The following is a 17712-nucleotide window of genomic DNA, read 5'->3' on the forward strand; positions in this document are numbered from 1 at the left end:
TAGGATAGGAGTGGTGGGAACTGGCAACTGGCAAGGCAAGTGACAATTATATTTGTAACTAAATCAATAAATAATGTAAGGTTCTTAAAATTTTTAAACTCCATTGATTAATTTAAACAACTTTTGTTGTGATACCGAAAATTAGAGTTTAATGAAATTTTCTAATTAGAAAGTTTATATATTTATATATATATATATGTGTGTGTATGAGTGTGTCGCTTACTTTAGCCATTTTAATGTTATATAAAAAAAATAATAGTTAATATATACCAAAGTTGTGTTTAAATTTTTTTACATCATGAGCTTTAGTTAATTGAAAAGCATAACTCAATAAATTTAAAGAACTAAAATATTGAATAAGTATGTATTGAGTATTGATTAGTATTTTTTTTGGTGCTGTAAGTTAGTTCATTTATATATTTAATTATATTTTTTTTATTAGTTTAATCTAGGATCTCCCGCAACTTGGTCATATTTTGAAATTTAATTCTGTATTGACGGATTTGGTTTATTATTAAATTTTTGGCGGAATGCCCACGTCAAATTGCCAGATGATATGCTTTTAAACCAGCGATAGGAAGGACTGTTCTCCAAATTAAACCCTAATTTCTTCAATAGAAGTTGGAGAGTTGATAGAAGAAAGGAATCAACCTGTTTATAAATTTATGTTAGTTTTTTTTCCTAGTATTTTGATTTATTTTTATGAATAATATTATTAAAAGCATGAAATTAGAATAGACAATATCTCATATAATAGATAATCAATTACATGTCATGTCACTTCGTATATACTAATAAATTTATACTTGGATATGAACAGTATTAAATTAACCATGTTAAGGTAACATGGGGTGTCGTGGTGTAGTTGGTTATCACGTCAGTCTAACACACTGAAGGTCTCCGGTTCGAGTCCGGGCGACGCCACTCTTCTTTTTTCTATAATATTACACTCTTTTGGGCTAATGGGCCTACAGTTTAAAGCAAAAACCTAGGCCCAATAAAGCATATATGGGCCTACCTCTCTCTGAAGTTGAACTGCAACAGAAAGCGTGAGATCTAACGTACCTCGTGATGTCATATGTCATGCCTACTTATCTTTACCACCAAATTATGGCACGGCTCATTATACTCGTTGACCAAAGTTATTTATTTATTTTGCTAACTTATAAAATTCTCCCAAAAATAAAATATATTCTGTGATAATAATAATAATAATTCCTTAGCTGTATCTACTCGTTGACAAAAATTATTAATTCTTTTGGCAAAAATGAAAATATGTTTGAAAAATATATATATATATATATATATATATAACCAAACTTGAATTGGGTCGACTTTCTGCAATCATTATAGTCCACATAATCAGATTAACTTGGCATTTATCTTATTAACGAATGTATTGAAAAATTATAAGTAAATGCTAACTAGTGTTGTTCTTACCCACCTTTGTGAACAAATACATTTAAGGAAAATCTGTGACTTATGTTTGGACTTAAACACTAAACGTAACCCTTAATTAAGAATTCCAATTTCAACTTATGACATTAGATCCCTTTTTATTTTCATAAATTCAACCATTCTATTTTAGATCAAAATATTAGATAATTTGACTTTTTACAAGAGAATCTACTTGCGTGACATTTTTTTAAAAAAAATATAGGGGTGGGGTGGGGGGTTGGGGGGATTTATGTTTAAATTCAGGACTTTTCTTATGAAGGAAAGGGGTAATGTCAATTCAACCAATTGATTGTTGACAACTTTTACGACAAAAATTGGCCATGGGAAATCGCAAGAAATCTAGAAGGATTTATTACTCTATTTATATTTAAATTTTAAATTTACAAAGAGCGATCATATATTTATAAATATGTTTTTATAGTAAAAATAAATTAGAAATTTAGTTGCAGTAAAAATTGGGAGCATTTCAAGACAAAAGGGTAAAATGGAAAAATAATGAAGTTTGATATTTTATTTTTAAAAAAAAACTTATTATATACAATTTTTTACCAATAAATCGTCATTTTTTACTTAAATGAGTTTAATTTAAATAATTAAAAACTGTAAATAGTAAACCATAAAACACTCTTTTTCAACTTAATTTTTTAAAATAAAATTGAACAATTGCAAAAAAAGCTGAAAAAAGTCGCAAGAAATCCGGGTCTAACTACCAAACATGTGTTATTTATAACCTCTCACATCTTTCTATCAGAAAGTGAAATGGATCATACATACTCACAATTGTGCTTCCTCAATATTCCATTATTTTTTTTAAATATTTCTTTTTCATTTTTTTTTGTCTGAAATTGAGGTTCGAATTTAGATTATCTTGTTTCAGTCTCGAGTTTTAAGATTGTCCTGATTCACCTGCTCTTTCAATGCTCGATAACAATATAAAAAATCCCTGATTATAACTCTTTAACAGCTGAATTATAAAGATTGGAACGACGTGAAGGTGAAAGTAATGATAAAGCGTCAGAAGTTGTATATGACATCTAAAACTTGTATATTTATAGGATTATTGGGTTGTATGACTTAACATGTATCATTTGTTCAGCTGTGATCCGACAATTAAGGAGATCAATTACATGATTAGATCTAATTCAAGTCGGGTCAAATTCGAGTTAGAATTTTGGAGACTCTCGGACATCTTTAGAGGTTCAGGTATAATTTTCACATCATATTACCTGTTCAGTTGTATAATATGTTCACCGTTTAACATGAAAATTCAAATCCAATGTATCGAGACATTTTATTACTAATGCCACCCTAATATTTTTATTGATAATACAAAAGTTTTATATTGAAAGCTAGTAAAATATAATAATCAATGAGATTCAAAATAAGAAAAATATAGGTCCAAAATTAGCGGAAATTGCATTTTTCATTCCATGACTTAATTTTTGTATATTTTTAGCCCAATTATTTTATGAGATTCTCGAAAATAGTCTCATATTCAATCATCCCACCAACTTCTATTAGAAAGTTCACATAGAAAAAAGAAAAAAAGAAAAAAAGAACAACCATGTGATAATGGACACATGATTTACACGTAATTTTTTCCATCAATTTCCTAATGAAAATTGGCAAAATGACTGAAAATAAAATATAGACTATCTTCGATAATTTTACAAGCAACGACCAGAAAAATATATCGAGTTTAAGTCATGTAATTGATGAACCGAATGCAATTTTTCCAAAAAAAAAAAAAGAAAAAGAAAAAGACAAGACACCAAACGTACATACATACAAAGATTCATGAATTGTCCTTGGAATATTCCAACCACAACACATTATTGTTTCTAGAAAATAAAAGAATTGACCATTGCTTCATTTTCAAGCATATAAACTTATATTACAAAATAGTAATTATGACCACTTACCCTTTCTAATGCCAACCATTATTACATTACCTTTTCTACCTTATTACCACCCATGTTTTATTTATTACACTCGCCTCAAATATATATATACATAAGTCAAACTATCAATATTCACATTATTTAATATTATTATGCATAAATACTTATAAAAAAATATATAATAACTTAATATATACACGTACATATAAATATATTATAATCAATAAAATCATGATAAGCACATTACCCTTCTATACAAATAATATACATATTAAGAAAAATGACATCAGCTATTATATTATTGAATGGAGGGAGTCAAGTAAAAATTGCGCATATATAATATATAATTATCGAATATTATAAATAAATATTATCAGTCCTATTATCCTTTTCTTTTTGAATATATTGATTATAATTAAATACTAATAATTAATATTTAATATGTATTTAACTAATAATTGCTATCAAGATAGATAAATAAAAATTATTAAAATAGAATAATAATCTACATACTGTATGAACTCAAACTTATAATTTCATGGTCATGAAGTTTCAATTCTCGTCAACTAACTAGATTTTGAATTTTTTATTAATTCAAATCAGGTTTGGTTGAATCAAATCAATTATACGATAAGTAGATTGTCGTGTGATTGATTATTTTTATTGAATTGTAAATAATGACATACAATATATCATATTTATGATATAATTAATTTAAATTTTATCAAATTCGAATTGATTTAAAATTTCTTTTATCACCCCCTTTGGAATTATCAAAAGTAGCAATGGGAAAAGTAAGAGAGAGGGAGGAGAAATTTCCAAAGCGTAAAACCCATGATGGTTTCTATGGATATACAAATCCATGAGCTCATCCAGATTTGAGAATGAGCTTTTAACTACAATTACCCTAATTACAAATCATTTTCCCTTATTCTTTCGTGTCTTTTCTTTTTCTCCAAGAAATGCAAAACCGCTGATTTGACCACCAGTTTCTCACTAAACCGGCTTTAGATCCCTTTAAATAAGGCCACCGATTCTCACTTTTCTCCGCACTGAACTCTCTCTGCTTCTTAGCATTGTTCTTATCGCCCACACTCTCATTCTACACTAAGTTTTTGTTTCCTGTTTTTCAACTAATGGGGAAGATCAAGATTGGAATCAATGGTATGTTTACTCTTTTTTTTTTTTTTTTTTTTTGTCTTCCTGAAAATTTTGAGTTTCCATTGTTTTCTTGGTAATGGGTAGTTGTTGTTCTGTATACTGCTTTGATCTATTGATATTATGTGATTTGCCTTCTTTTAGTTGAGTTTCTTGATATTTTCTGAGATGGGTTCTCAGTTTATGCAATAAAAGTTGAATCTTTTTTGGTTTTGTGATTATTCTTGCCCAGGATTTGGTAGGATCGGGCGTTTGGTTGCAAGGGTTGCTCTGCAGAGGGATGATGTAGAGCTTGTTGCTGTTAATGATCCATTCATCAGCACTGATTACATGGTAATTTCTTGCATCTGTGTCTTTGAAAAGTATTGTATAAATAATACATTTATTGCTCTATGATCTACTCATAAATGTCGCTAATGGCGGGCAAAACATTTGCAGACATACATGTTCAAGTATGACAGTGTCCATGGCCACTGGAAGCACCATGAGGTGAAGGTGAAGGATGAAAAGACCCTTCTTTTTGGTGAAAAACCAGTCAGAGTCTTTGGATTCAGGTAATAAATTCTTAGCCAGTTCAGGATCTCGTGTTTGTTCTTTCAATTTGTGTAAGAAATTGAAAGTAATTGGTTGTTTTTACTGTTTTTTGTGGTGTAGGAACCCTGAGGAGATTCCATGGGCTGAAGCTGGTGCTGAGTTTGTTGTGGAGTCTACTGGAGTCTTCACAGACAAGGATAAGGCTGCTGCCCACTTGAAGGTGACACGTTGCTCAATTCTTGAACCATTTTGTATAGTATTATGATGGGATCTGTTTGTTTTGGGCAATTTTTATAGCTATGCAATATGTTTTGCTTGTTTTGTGTTTCCAGTGCAAGGGATGTTTGGTTAAATTGTGATAATCTGCCGTTGCTAGGCTTCTTTAGCCTTCATTAATTGTAAATTCTTGAAGAACTTGTACTGGGCATCTTGATCTTCTTGAATTTGTTTTGGTGATTATATGTTTAGCTTCTGGTCTAAATGCATTTTTGGTCCCCTAGCATAGGGCATTTAGCGTCTTTGTCCTTTAATTTACTGAGTTAAGCACTTTGGTCATGCTTTTTTTTTTCCTCTTAATTTTTGTGATTTCAGATCTTGTGTACGTTGGAGATCACCTTCACTGGTTAGAAAACGCAGGGCAAGAAAAGGAATGAAATTGCAAAAACTAAAGGATGTAAGATCAAAATGTCACTTTAAAATTTAAAGGACAAAAATGCTAGTAGGAATGGATTAATAGGAACAAAAGTCCCAATCTCATGTAAGAGGCACATGCATTCTTATCATATGGTAAGAAGAATGGATACCAAAAAAAAATAAAAAAGGACTAAATCTGAAAATTAATAGGACCAAAGTCCTTCCTTTGAAAACTTGGTCCAAGATAAAAAAATGCATTTAAACCTCTAGCTTATTTTCTCAGTTCTTGAGTCGTTTGCGTGTTGATTCACGTTGCTAATTTCTCATAGTCATCATTCAGGGCCTTTGATTTGAATTATTGTCCAATGAAGTAGCTTGTTTTTGAACTAACTGATTGTGCTTTTCTTGTTGATACTCAAAATCAGGGTGGTGCTAAGAAGGTCGTCATCTCTGCCCCGAGCAAAGATGCTCCCATGTTTGTTGTGGGTGTCAATGAGAAGGAATACAAGCCTGACTTGAACATTGTTTCAAATGCCAGTTGCACAACCAATTGCCTTGCACCATTGGCCAAGGTTTGAAGAATTACTTTCTAATTGCTTGTTACTCACTTGGCAGTATTTTCATCTCTGCTAAGCTTGTGTGCTATAATTATAATTCATGCAGGTCATTAATGATAGATTCGGTATTGTGGAGGGCTTGATGACCACTGTCCACTCCATTACCGGTGAGTTTTTCCTTTGTCTCTTTAAGATTGTAGCTAGCTCAAAGACTCGGTTTATCTCAATGGTGTTGATAAAATGCTATTATGTATTCATTTAGCCACTCAAAAGACCGTCGATGGTCCGTCAAGCAAGGACTGGAGAGGTGGAAGAGCTGCCTCATTCAACATCATCCCCAGCAGCACTGGAGCTGCCAAGGTACTTACTAGATTGTTTGAGTTCTAATAGAATGCTATTCCAAAATGCATCTCTCGTCTTTGCATTGGTATAATCTGTTCAGCATTTGTGAGGTATCATGCATAAGAAATGGGGTTTGATGTACTGAAGTTTTTCTTGATTTTGATGTTTTGTACAAAATTTGCATAGGCTGTTGGCAAAGTGCTTCCGGCCCTCAATGGGAAACTGACCGGTATGGCATTCCGAGTGCCCACAGTCGACGTATCAGTTGTGGATCTCACTGTCAGGCTGGAGAAAGAGGCCACCTATGAGGAGATCAAAGCTGCCATCAAGTGAGTTCTTGCTGATTTGGTTTCGAGCAATTTGTTGTCAGCTTCAAACCTGCGATCATAGGTTTTGTTTAGCATTAGTATCGATTAAGGTTGTCTAACTTGCTTGGTTTTAACTCAGGGAGGAGTCGGAGAACAAGCTCAAGGGCATCCTAGGATACACCGAAGATGATGTGGTGTCCACCGACTTTGTTGGTGATAGCCGGTAAATACATAGTCTAATCAAGTACCTTGTTGTATGGCAATTAATCCCGCAACTCATGGAGCTTGTTCTTCTCCCATATGCAGGTCAAGCATATTCGACGCCAAGGCTGGAATTGCATTGAGCAAGAATTTTGTGAAACTTGTCTCTTGGTACGACAACGAATGGGGATACAGGTAGAACTCCGTCCTTCCCATTACCAATACAATCGAATTCAGTACAAGATTCACAGTTTTCGGTCTGTCAGCATCTTGACATAACGGTGTGTTGTTGTTGCAGCTCTCGGGTGATCGACTTGATTGTCCACATGGCTTCAGTTGCATGAAGGTCTCTCTGATTTTGTGGCAAGACGGGTCGAATCTCTGTTTGAGTGTTCCTTGGAAGCTTAGAATAAGTTGTTGTGTTACCGCAGCCTGGACTTGTGTTTGTTATTCTCATATTAACTTTAAAGAATTTTCCCTTGTGGGTTTTCAATGAGAATCAATCAATATTATATCACTCTTTTGATGCCAATTGTTGCAGTTCTAAATCTATTGTAAGTTGCTGTCTGAATTCACATCCCAAACATGGGATAATTTGTTGAGTGGTTTTGGTTCTCTATGGGGAATAACACATAAATTATGCATTTTATTCTATTTTTACTTTATTTTTAATATTAAATTGATTGTTATATTATTACCCTTCCCAAACAATATAAGCATATCGTAGTGTAAAATGTTTTATAAGATATTTGAATTTTTCAAAAAATCTCAAATTGAAATGTTTTATAGGATTGTACTAATTCATCTTTTAATTAATTTTATGACTTTCGATATTTTATTTACACTAAAAGTTTATTACGTTAAATTCTCTGGCATTTTATAAATTCCGATATTTTATTCATCAAAATAAAATACTTATTTTAAAATAAAGTATAATATTTTTAATGTTTTATAGTATTTAGTGTAAAAATTTATAAAATATTTCAAATAAACTTGTGGGTCACCTCAAATAAAACATGGGATCCTACATACCATCTCTCTTATTCTCTGTACCCCCATTTCCTTTTATGGATCAAGAAGACTGGGGCCTGCTCCTCAAATTATCCAAAATTGTAAAAATTATAAGTATATTCTTTTATAATTTTGCATAGCGTAAGGCGGTATTTGTGTAATTAGATATAAATTTAGGGGATGTGGATGTAATTTATCCTAATAATTTCCGTTGGCGGATATTTGTATGAATGATTACAATTCGCTATCAGTACTATTTGGAAGGAAGAAGAAGAAACCATCTCACAGAAACGAAAACTCGGAGTGTTCAGAAGAAAGTTTATAGGTAAGCAGTAAAAAAATGAGAATATTTGAAAACAAAAGCAAAAAGTAGGGAAAAAAGATTTGAAGTTAGTACTTGAGAAAATACCTTAATACTTACAATCTTACCGATACACTGCAGGGAATTTGGATGCTTATTATAGCTTTTAGCTTGAATAACTTAATTTAAGTAGTTCTAAAGCAAAAACTACGCATGAAAATTACCTTTGTCCATTTAATTTCAATAATATATTTAATGGGAGCAAAAAGTTGTTTGTTCAAGTGAATCTGACTTAAGATAATTGGACAAATATTGTACTAATGTACTATCATTTATTTAATGAAATTTACATTTATCGAAAAAAAATAATTGAGCATAACTTTTCATAAGTCTTGAAAATGGACTTGCAAAAAATACATTAGTACCCCAACGTTCAAATTAGTATACGAATTATAAATAATAAATTAAAACTGAAAAAGCATAATACAAAGCAAAGTGCTAGAGTGTTTTTAAGCAGCAATGTATTGGTGTGTGTAAGTATCAAAGAAAATTTCTTTTTACTAGGGATAGTGGGGCCATTTCACAGCCCTAACCTCTTACAAGCTTGGAGAGTCCAATCCCCTTGGGACTCGGTTGGAAAGTTGTTGGGAAGGATAGCCATCAAAAGGGATCCGATTGATGTCCAGCTTGTATTTTTTAGCCATTGAAGACCTGTTCTTTTCCCAATAGATAGGACTTACTTTTGGGATAAGGCTTCCTGCACTCTCGGAGTGGGGTTGAGATGGGTCAAGCATCCTTTTTAGATTCTTGATTATCCTCCGTGGCAGAAGGTCGTTCTTTATCTAAGCTGTCCGACCAAAGCTTGACCACGTGTACACGAGATGTTCCAGGTATCTAACGTGGTTGCCCTTTTGGGCCTTCAACAAGTCTTTGTAGGAGCCAGTGAACTTTGTTGCTTGATGAGCTTTCGTCCTGGTAGAGGACTAAGGTCTTTTTTTTTTTTTTTTCTTTGGGACTGTTGTAGCCTTAGATCCTCCTTGAACTCTCCTTCCTGTTGGGCTCCTTCTTTGGCCTTGCATTTTTGTGACATCATTCGATCCCTCCATTCTAATAAGGTGGGCGCGCTGTCACATGATTAGTGTAAAGAGTTTGTGCAATAGGGCTTCACATACTTTCCTAACCTCATGAGCCAATTTGTCCTTGAGAGTGTTATGCCGGAGGGGGCGGTGCCCCTAAGGTACATGCTAGACGTTATCCTTCTTGGACTTGATGTGCCTCACATTTATACTCGTACTATCCATTTTAATATTTCTTGTTTCTCCCTCCCCTGTTTTCATGTGTTTAACTTTATTTCTTTCTTGGAGTATCCTGGGAGAAATGATTTGGTATAGTTTATGGACAAAGTGTAGGGAAATCCTGGTAATGACCCCATAGATGCGATGTTAGGGGTACTTATGTAAATTACTATTATAAGGTATACTTGTAGTTTTGTGAATTATAAGGGGTGTTTGTATAATTAAACGTAGTTTCTAGGATGCTTTATTCTAACAATATTAATATTGCCGCATATTTGTATGACAGAATAACATTACGTTCCACAATCTCTACTCTTTGCAAGGAAGAAACGATCTGACATCTTTTTCCACACTACAAAAACTGGAATTATTTAAAACAAAATTGATGAGTTAAGTAATTAAAAAAATTTAAAAAGTAAAAAAAAATCGAGATTAAAGTATTCAATAAAACAACTTAATACTTACAATCTTACCAATAAATCATAAAAATTAATAGGATTTTGAATGCTTTTAATAACCTAAATTAAACTGCTCCAAACCAAACACTACACATTAGAAAGACTCTTTTCAACTTAATTTTTAGTAATAAGATTAACACCCTCGTAACTTTTACTATTTACTACCCCCCCCCCCCCCCCAATTGAAGTGCTTCATCAGGCACTGAACCCCACATGAGGGCAGGAAGAATCACTTCTCGTGATCCAATGTCACTCCAATAAAACAAGTAGAAGATATTCTAAGTAAAGTTGAAATTTCTCACGTCTGTCACAGTAGAATTTTTAATTTAAATTGAGTTTAGTTGAATTTAAATAAATTATATAATAAGTATAATATATTTATTATATAATTAATATATTATTTAGAGAGAATTACGTAACAAGAAAAATTATATGTAGGACTATAATAAATGATAGTGAAGATATATGCAGTGTTAGAAACTATAGGGTGTACATCTTAATTAGATCAAACTTTTAATGACGTTTATGCAATTACCAAATAAATAAATTAGTCAAACATGGGCAAAATTATATTTCAATTCAATTTTACGGTAACATAAAAACACCCCGTTAATATCATTAATGATTGAATTTATTTATTAGGTAACAAATGATAAGGGTACTAAATATGATTTTTTAAATTTGAAAAGGTCTACGTATAATTAGACTATATTTTATGAAAGAGTGTTGTACAGTCAATTATCAATAAATTATTTATTGACTATTGAAAAAATAAAGAATTTAAATTAAAAAATAAAATAATAAGTTAATATAATAGACACACGACAAATATAATATCCTCAACAACTCATATATACTTTTAAAAATAAATTGACAATATGTTTAATCAGAAGTTGAATATTTTTGGGGGGGAAATAAATAATTATATTTTTTTAATTTTTTCAAAGAAAAAAATTAAAAATAAATATGTAATTACTCTTTTTCCAATTGAGAAAAGCATAATTAAATTTAAGATGCAAAATGTGAAAAAAAAATACAAAAATTTACTGATAAAATCAATTAAATGAAATGACAGCAACGCCAAGACATCAACTTCACGAGGAATGTTTGGCGTTAAGTTCAGTGGGCCGGCGTTGCTCGAGATTAATGAACTATTCACCAAAAGTTTTATGCACTATTTAATTACCTTCCAAACACTGCACATTCCATAAGAAATGACAAATTATGCGACGATAACTAGTAAAGTTAAAATACAATCAACTCTTTTCAGATTTGAAATAATTATAAATATATTATTATTATTTAAAAAATTATAAATACCTTCTGATTTTTACGTTGGTCTAACAACAAGTCAGTTCTTTTAGCCTTCGCACGTTTCTATTCAATTTTTGTGGGTGCCCAAACTATCTATTTGGATTTTAATTCTAATTTAATATATTTTTTATAATTATTTAAAATATTTTTATAAACTGAGATGCCCTATGGATTATTTATTTACCCACCTTCATTTTTTAATTTTTTAATATTTTTAAAAAAAAAATCAGCAAGAACAAAGTAGTAGTATTCACATCACCGTTTAGGGGCTGCATAATTATTTTTCATTTGAGATAGATTCGTAAATTTCTAAACAATGGGGTATTTATAATTATACAAAATTTCAGAAAATATAACTGTAATTTACCTGAACTATTATTATACCCCTAATGAACGTGGTGTAATTCAACTCATGGGGTGTACTGGTGAAATTCCACCCCTGAATAGGAGGTGTACATATAATAAATTTAATTTTAGGAACTGCAGATATAATTTACCTTTTATATTGTAAAAGATATTTAGACAAATTTCAAGTTTTAATTTATGGATTCAAATTTGATAATTTAAAATCTCATAGAGTTTTTATTTATTAATTTCCCAAAACTATTAATTCTTATTTATCTATCTTAATTAATTTTTATTCCGAAAAATATTATTGACTTAATCAACCAAATGGTTAGTTGACTTACCATTATCAAAATGAATGATGATGCAAGAAAATCGCCCCTATTTTTCATCAAATTGTGTTTGATTTTGGCTTCAACCAACTAATACCTAACTTCCATACATGTTAGGATTTTTTATTTCAAAAATTTATTGTATTTTTTATTTGATTTTATATATAAATATTATATATATAAAATCTTTCCTTAATAATAAATGATGCACTTTCCGTGCACATAAAATGTGTATATTAGACAAAATACGGATTTTGTTGTATTTTCTGTTTCAATTAATATATATTTATATATATCATGTATAAAAATATTACGTAATTTTATTTTATTTTATAAAACAAGCAATGCTTATATAGTAATTATAATAAAAATGTTACAATAAGTAAAAAATCTAATCTGAAAATAAAATTTGGAATAATATTCCAATCTACCTTCTTCACCTTTTGTTTGTTTTAATAATATGAGATTCATTACATCATTCAATACATTCGAATTTTAATATTATTTCAATACATTAATAATTTAAATTAATGAATTTCTATTGTCTATGGACATGGAACGATCAGACATGAAAATAGAGATGAAAAAATTTCAAAAGTTTAGAACACGGTACCGACACGACTATATATAATATTATTATAAAATTAAAATATGCAATATGAAAAATATCAAATATATAACATCATGAAGGAAAGATCAAAATTAATATTAAAATAAAATATAAAATAAGCATATCTTATATCTAAATTCGTGATAAAAATACACGGCTTAAAAAAATATACACATCCAATTCATTTTAAAAATCAAATAACTTTAAATATTCAATTAAAGTATGCAACCGAAAATTTATAATCATTCAAATTAATTAAATGATCGTAACCTCCTCCAAAAATTTAAATTGATAGATACTATGTTGTTTTTTTTACTTATTATATATTTTTAGAAATGTGAATACTATATCTGATACATATCGAAGCTATGTCCATTTTCAATATATGTTGAATAGTATAAAAAGTATTTTTCTAAAATATTCATAAATTATAGAACTCGAATGCATAATTTTTGACTGCGAGTTTCATTCTTACCCACCCAAAGGCCAAGATGGATTGACTCAGTCTTTTGTAATAATTGATACTTATATTATTTTCCTTTATTACATCCCCTCAAATCACCAAGATTTATTTACCTGAAAAAAAAAAAGAAGAAGAAAACCGATTACCATGAAATTCTACTTTAATCAGTACCTATTTTTCTTGACCAAGAACAGCCCATCATCAAGAATTACTCCATGAAAACAAGAAAAGTGGAGTAATTCTTCATTCATCACATCAGTTTATCTATTCGCCTCGGCATCTGTAACAGTAGAAAAAGTGATCTGAATCGACTTTCAAGAGGACGTACAGACAGCACACCCCCACCACAAACGTCGTACTCCCGTTAAATTTTCTCTTTCCCTCTGTCCTTACAATACAGCCCATTAATGGGGAAAGAGGGAATCTTGAAAATCCGAGGGAATTTCAAGGTTTATATATAGTTCTCAGTGATTATTTTCTATTTGTCCACACAAGAAGAAAAAAGAGAGAGAAAAATACCCAACAAAAATCAGCAAACGTGTGGTCTTTTTTTCCTCTCATTATCATCTCCAAATAGTCATCAGCTGCACAAATTGTTCTCCTCTTTTCACATGTTCTCCCACAATTAGCAGCGCTTGTCTGTCTCTCTTCTTGATGTGTGTTTTTTGTGAGTGATTTTTTGCTTCTTTGGTCAGTTCTTGTTGTGGGATTACTGTATATTTTCTTTCTTGATTCCCAAAAAATCCCAACTTTTTGTGCATTTGAATTGCTCATCATTGCTCAACTTTTGAGAAGTTTTGGGCTGATCCCACCAAGAATAATCATTTCCTATGCAATTTTTGAGGTTCCCACTACCTGTTTATGCTTATATTTTGCTTCAATTGTGTTGATTTTGGTTAGTAATTTGTGTAATTTTCTTGCCAATGCCTCCCACATACTTCCCTTTGAGATGGGAAAGCACTGGGGACCAATGGTGGTTTGCTTCCCCCATTGATTGGGCAGCTGCAAATGGGCACTATGATTTAGTAAGAGAGCTTCTCCACCTAGACACTAACCTCCTCATCAAGCTGACATCTCTGCCAAGAATCAGACGGCTGGAGACCGTGTGGGATGATGAGGAGAGCTTCAGTGATGTAGCCAATTGCAGGTCCCAGGTTGCCCAAAAACTCCTCCAAGAATGTGAAACAAAGAATGGGCAGAACTCTCTGATCAGAGCTGGTTATGGGGGGTGGCTTCTGTACACTGCTGCATCAGCTGGTGATGTGGTGTTTGTCAGGGAGTTGCTTGATAGGGACCCTCTCTTGGTGTTTGGGGAAGGGGAGTATGGGGTTAGTGATATGTTGTATGCTGCAGCTAGGAGCAAGAACTGTGATGTTTTCAGGCTGATTTTTGAGTGTTGTGTGTCTCCAAGAGGAGGGGTAAAGGAGGTTTCTTTGCTTTTCCGGTCGGAGATGATGAACCGGGCGGTCCATGCTGCTGCTAGAGGCGGCAATTTGGAGATGTTGAGGGAGCTTTTGGGTGGTGATGATGTTTTGGGTTTAAGGGATGCTCGGGGATCCACCGTGCTGCATACGGCCTCCGGTAGAGGGCAACTTGAGGTGATTGCTAGGTTTACTTTCCTTTGTTTCCTATTCTTGATGTGTCACTTTTGCTATTTGGGTTATGATGGATCGTGGAGTCTGTCCCATTATCATACTTTATCGCGTTGATTATCTGTAATTCTATGATGTTGTATATGCGCTCTAGTGTAAATAGTTGACGTGGTGGCTCTGTTATAAACTTAAGAAATTCTGGGGTTCTTTGTTAGATTTGCATTCTACTGTATGATTTGTTTCTTGTTTCTATGCACGTTTCGCTTTTACAATCTGTGTTGCTTTCAGTTTTTGTGCTCTATATGCTTGACACTTGAAATTTCTTGTTATCCTTGCTGCTCGTTAAGTATATCTACTTGATCGAGCACTTGAAATTCCCTGCCTCATTGGTTTGGGAGTCCGGCTCAAAAAATGAAATCTTGGGTTGTTTTGGGCGCGGTGTACTTCTCATTTTCTGGTACTTCTTTCACCATTATGCAGGTAGTTAAGCATTTAATATCCTCGTACGGCATCATCAATTCTGTGGACAATCGAGGTAACACAGCCTTAAATGTTGCTGCATTCCGGGGCCATTTAGCTGTCTTTGAGGTTCTCTTATCGGCATCTCCTTCTACGGCTTCATTAACAAACCACTATGGAGATACTTTTCTTCACATGGCTGTTTCTGGTTTCCGTACCCCTAGTTTCAGACGGCTCGACCGACAGCTGGAGCTCATGAAACAACTGGTTGGCTGGAAGCTTACAAGCTTGGAAGACGTTATCAATGTTCAAAACAATGACGGCCGAACGGCACTCCACGTGGCTGTAATGGAGAACATCCAGTCTGAGGTCGTGGAGCTACTCATGTCCGTCCCTTATATAAACCTGAACATCCGCGATGGCGATGGTAATACTCCCCTGGATCTCCTCAAGCAACGGCCACGCTCAGCGTCTTCGGAGATACTGATCAAGCGGCTGATTTCAGCTGGTGGGATTTCAGATTGTCAGGATCAAACAGCGAGAAACGCTATTGCCTCCCATCTGAGAATGCACGGCATTGGAGGTAGTCCGGGAACTTCTTTCAGAATCCCTGATGCAGAGATATTTCTGTACACTGGGATCGACGACGTAGGCCAGTCTAGTTGTGATTTGACAAGCACGGAGCACGGCTACTCGGGTGAAATTGAACGTGCGGGTTCAACAATTGAATCAAACTCATTAAAATTCAAGAAGCGAGGTTCTTTCAAGAGAGCTACAAGTCGTCTCAAGAATCTGCTCCGTTGGCCCGGGAAGAAAGAAAGAGAGGGAGATGCATCCGAGGTAGAAGATAACTACTCTCTAGACTCATGTAGAACGTTTTCGCGCTCCAGAAACAGCCCGCACTCACTCAGGCAGCAGTTCTCGAGAGCATCGACCCTCCCGAACAACAAAAGAATAATGTCAATACCAGCAAACCTTCCCAGTCCATCCACCAAGAAGAAATTTGCTGCAGGGCTAACACACGGCGTTCTACGAGTGCTGCCAAAGTCATCGCTTGGATCCCCTTCGAGCGCATTTTCAGAGTCATCATGGCCCTCTCCGGCAAGAAAGGGTGGAGATGTCAACAGTGGGAGTCCAGGACAAGCGAGTCAATCCCCAAACATGGACCGTGTTAATATGAAGCGTAGACACGGTTCGTTCAACTTGAGGTTGATGAACAGCTACTTGTGTTTTGGTGCTCAAGGGTTGGCGGTGGAGAACTCCATCGACTCCCAGAAACACAGCCAGAATCAAGAAAATGCAGTTGTGTAATGAGTTGATATTATGTGTTGCTGAGTTTTGGACCAGTTTCAATGTGTAAATGTTAATCCTATTTCTTGTTCTGCATATGAAAAGCTATAGCAATTATCTTACATCTCTGTCCTAGCATAGGGAAGAAAAATCTATTACTTGTACTAGGTAAGACATATCCAACCAATCACATGACAAGTATAATCGTAGTCAACACATTTTATGCATGCAAAATCGATAGTTACTGTCTTTTGAATGAAATTATGCTTATAAGCTTACATATGATACATTTGAATAAAGGAAAATACGAGTATTTTTGTATATCTACTTAATGCGTACCAATACTGTCACTTAATAAATAGTTAAACTAGCAGACAGGATATACTCGATATGTGTGCATAATCTAAAATTCAATTTATTAGGTAAAAAAAGAAAGAAAATAAAATGAACAGCTTACCAAAATTACTAAAATATTTTTTATTTTAAATGTACATCAACAGAATTATTGATAAAATTGAATAATTAAGAGTTGGTTGTTTTGTGTAAAAAAAAAAAGGGTTATTTTAGGGTGTTTTAGTCAAAATACATAACGACAACCAAAGTTATTATTTTAAAACCATGTATAAATATATAGAGACATTTACGTATTATAACTAGATAAATACAAATATAATACATAATACGTAAAATATAATCATGCAATATGTACTGACGATTGAAGCACATCCGATGTGTGTGCATAATTTAAAACTTTATTATATTTATTTAGTTAAATAAAATAGAAGACAAATAAACAACTAACTGATCAAATATGATAAAATAAATAACGTTCAACGTATATAAATAAAAGAATATTTTATGTAATTAATTCACTAAAAAGATAGTTATTTGTGGAAGAAATAAGTATAAGTAAGAACATATTAATTAGTCAGTCTACATTTTATTTACCAAAAGTAGTGTCTCTAAAGTCTTGAGCCTTGATAATATAGTATGGATATAAATAAACAAATAAATACATAGACATAGATAGATAAAATTGATCTATATATATATGATGTATTCATTTTTGGTAAAAGAAATAGCAACCACCATTTAATTACATAAAAAATCTAAAGGACTTAGACATAAATATAAATAGATTATAGGATAT

The 17712-nt window shown here is 32.6% G+C and overlaps 2 protein-coding genes and 1 non-coding gene across 3 annotated transcripts; all 3 read left to right on the plus strand.

The window, feature by feature from the left end:
* Window positions 1–850: 850 nt before the first annotated feature.
* On the plus strand, window positions 851–924 carry TRNAV-AAC (transfer RNA valine (anticodon AAC)). Its single transcript has one exon. It is a non-coding gene; the product is annotated as a tRNA-Val (tRNA).
* Window positions 925–4364: 3440 nt separating this feature from the next.
* Window positions 4365–7624, plus strand: LOC105168372 (glyceraldehyde-3-phosphate dehydrogenase, cytosolic). Its single transcript, XM_011088431.3, has 11 exons — window positions 4365–4523; window positions 4750–4850; window positions 4956–5071; window positions 5172–5271; window positions 6110–6256; window positions 6348–6408; window positions 6504–6601; window positions 6770–6912; window positions 7031–7114; window positions 7198–7287; window positions 7391–7624. The coding sequence occupies exons 1-11, from the start codon at window positions 4496–4498 to the stop codon at window positions 7434–7436; spliced, it is 1014 nt and encodes a 337-aa protein (XP_011086733.1). The 5' UTR covers window positions 4365–4495; the 3' UTR covers window positions 7437–7624.
* Window positions 7625–13376: 5752 nt separating this feature from the next.
* LOC105168373 (uncharacterized) lies at window positions 13377–16684 on the plus strand. Its single transcript, XM_011088432.3, has 2 exons — window positions 13377–14819; window positions 15294–16684. The coding sequence occupies exons 1-2, from the start codon at window positions 14145–14147 to the stop codon at window positions 16581–16583; spliced, it is 1965 nt and encodes a 654-aa protein (XP_011086734.1). The 5' UTR covers window positions 13377–14144; the 3' UTR covers window positions 16584–16684.
* Window positions 16685–17712: the final 1028 nt, after the last annotated feature.

This window comes from Sesamum indicum, linkage group LG8 (genome assembly GCF_026168435.1).
Source record: "Sesamum indicum cultivar Baizhima isolate 11 linkage group LG8, ASM2616843v1, whole genome shotgun sequence".
Classification (NCBI taxonomy): domain Eukaryota; kingdom Viridiplantae; phylum Streptophyta; class Magnoliopsida; order Lamiales; family Pedaliaceae; genus Sesamum; species Sesamum indicum.

What these genes read in the sequence shown, in the direction of transcription:
- LOC105168372 (XM_011088431.3), top strand. Translation starts at nt 4,496, where the DNA reads ATGGGGAAGATCAAGATTGGAATCAATG. An exon ending in GCCTTGCACCATTGGCCAAG is followed by an intron (nt 6,257 to 6,347) that starts GTTTGAAGAATT and finishes TAATTCATGCAG; the next exon opens with GTCATTAATGATAGATTCGG. An exon ending in GCAGCACTGGAGCTGCCAAG is followed by an intron (nt 6,602 to 6,769) that starts GTACTTACTAGA and finishes AAATTTGCATAG; the next exon opens with GCTGTTGGCAAAGTGCTTCC.
- LOC105168373 (XM_011088432.3), top strand. Translation starts at nt 14,145, where the DNA reads ATGCCTCCCACATACTTCCCTTTGAGATGGGAAAGCACTGGGGACCAA. An exon ending in CCGGTAGAGGGCAACTTGAG is followed by an intron (nt 14,820 to 15,293) that starts GTGATTGCTAGG and finishes ACCATTATGCAG; the next exon opens with GTAGTTAAGCATTTAATATC.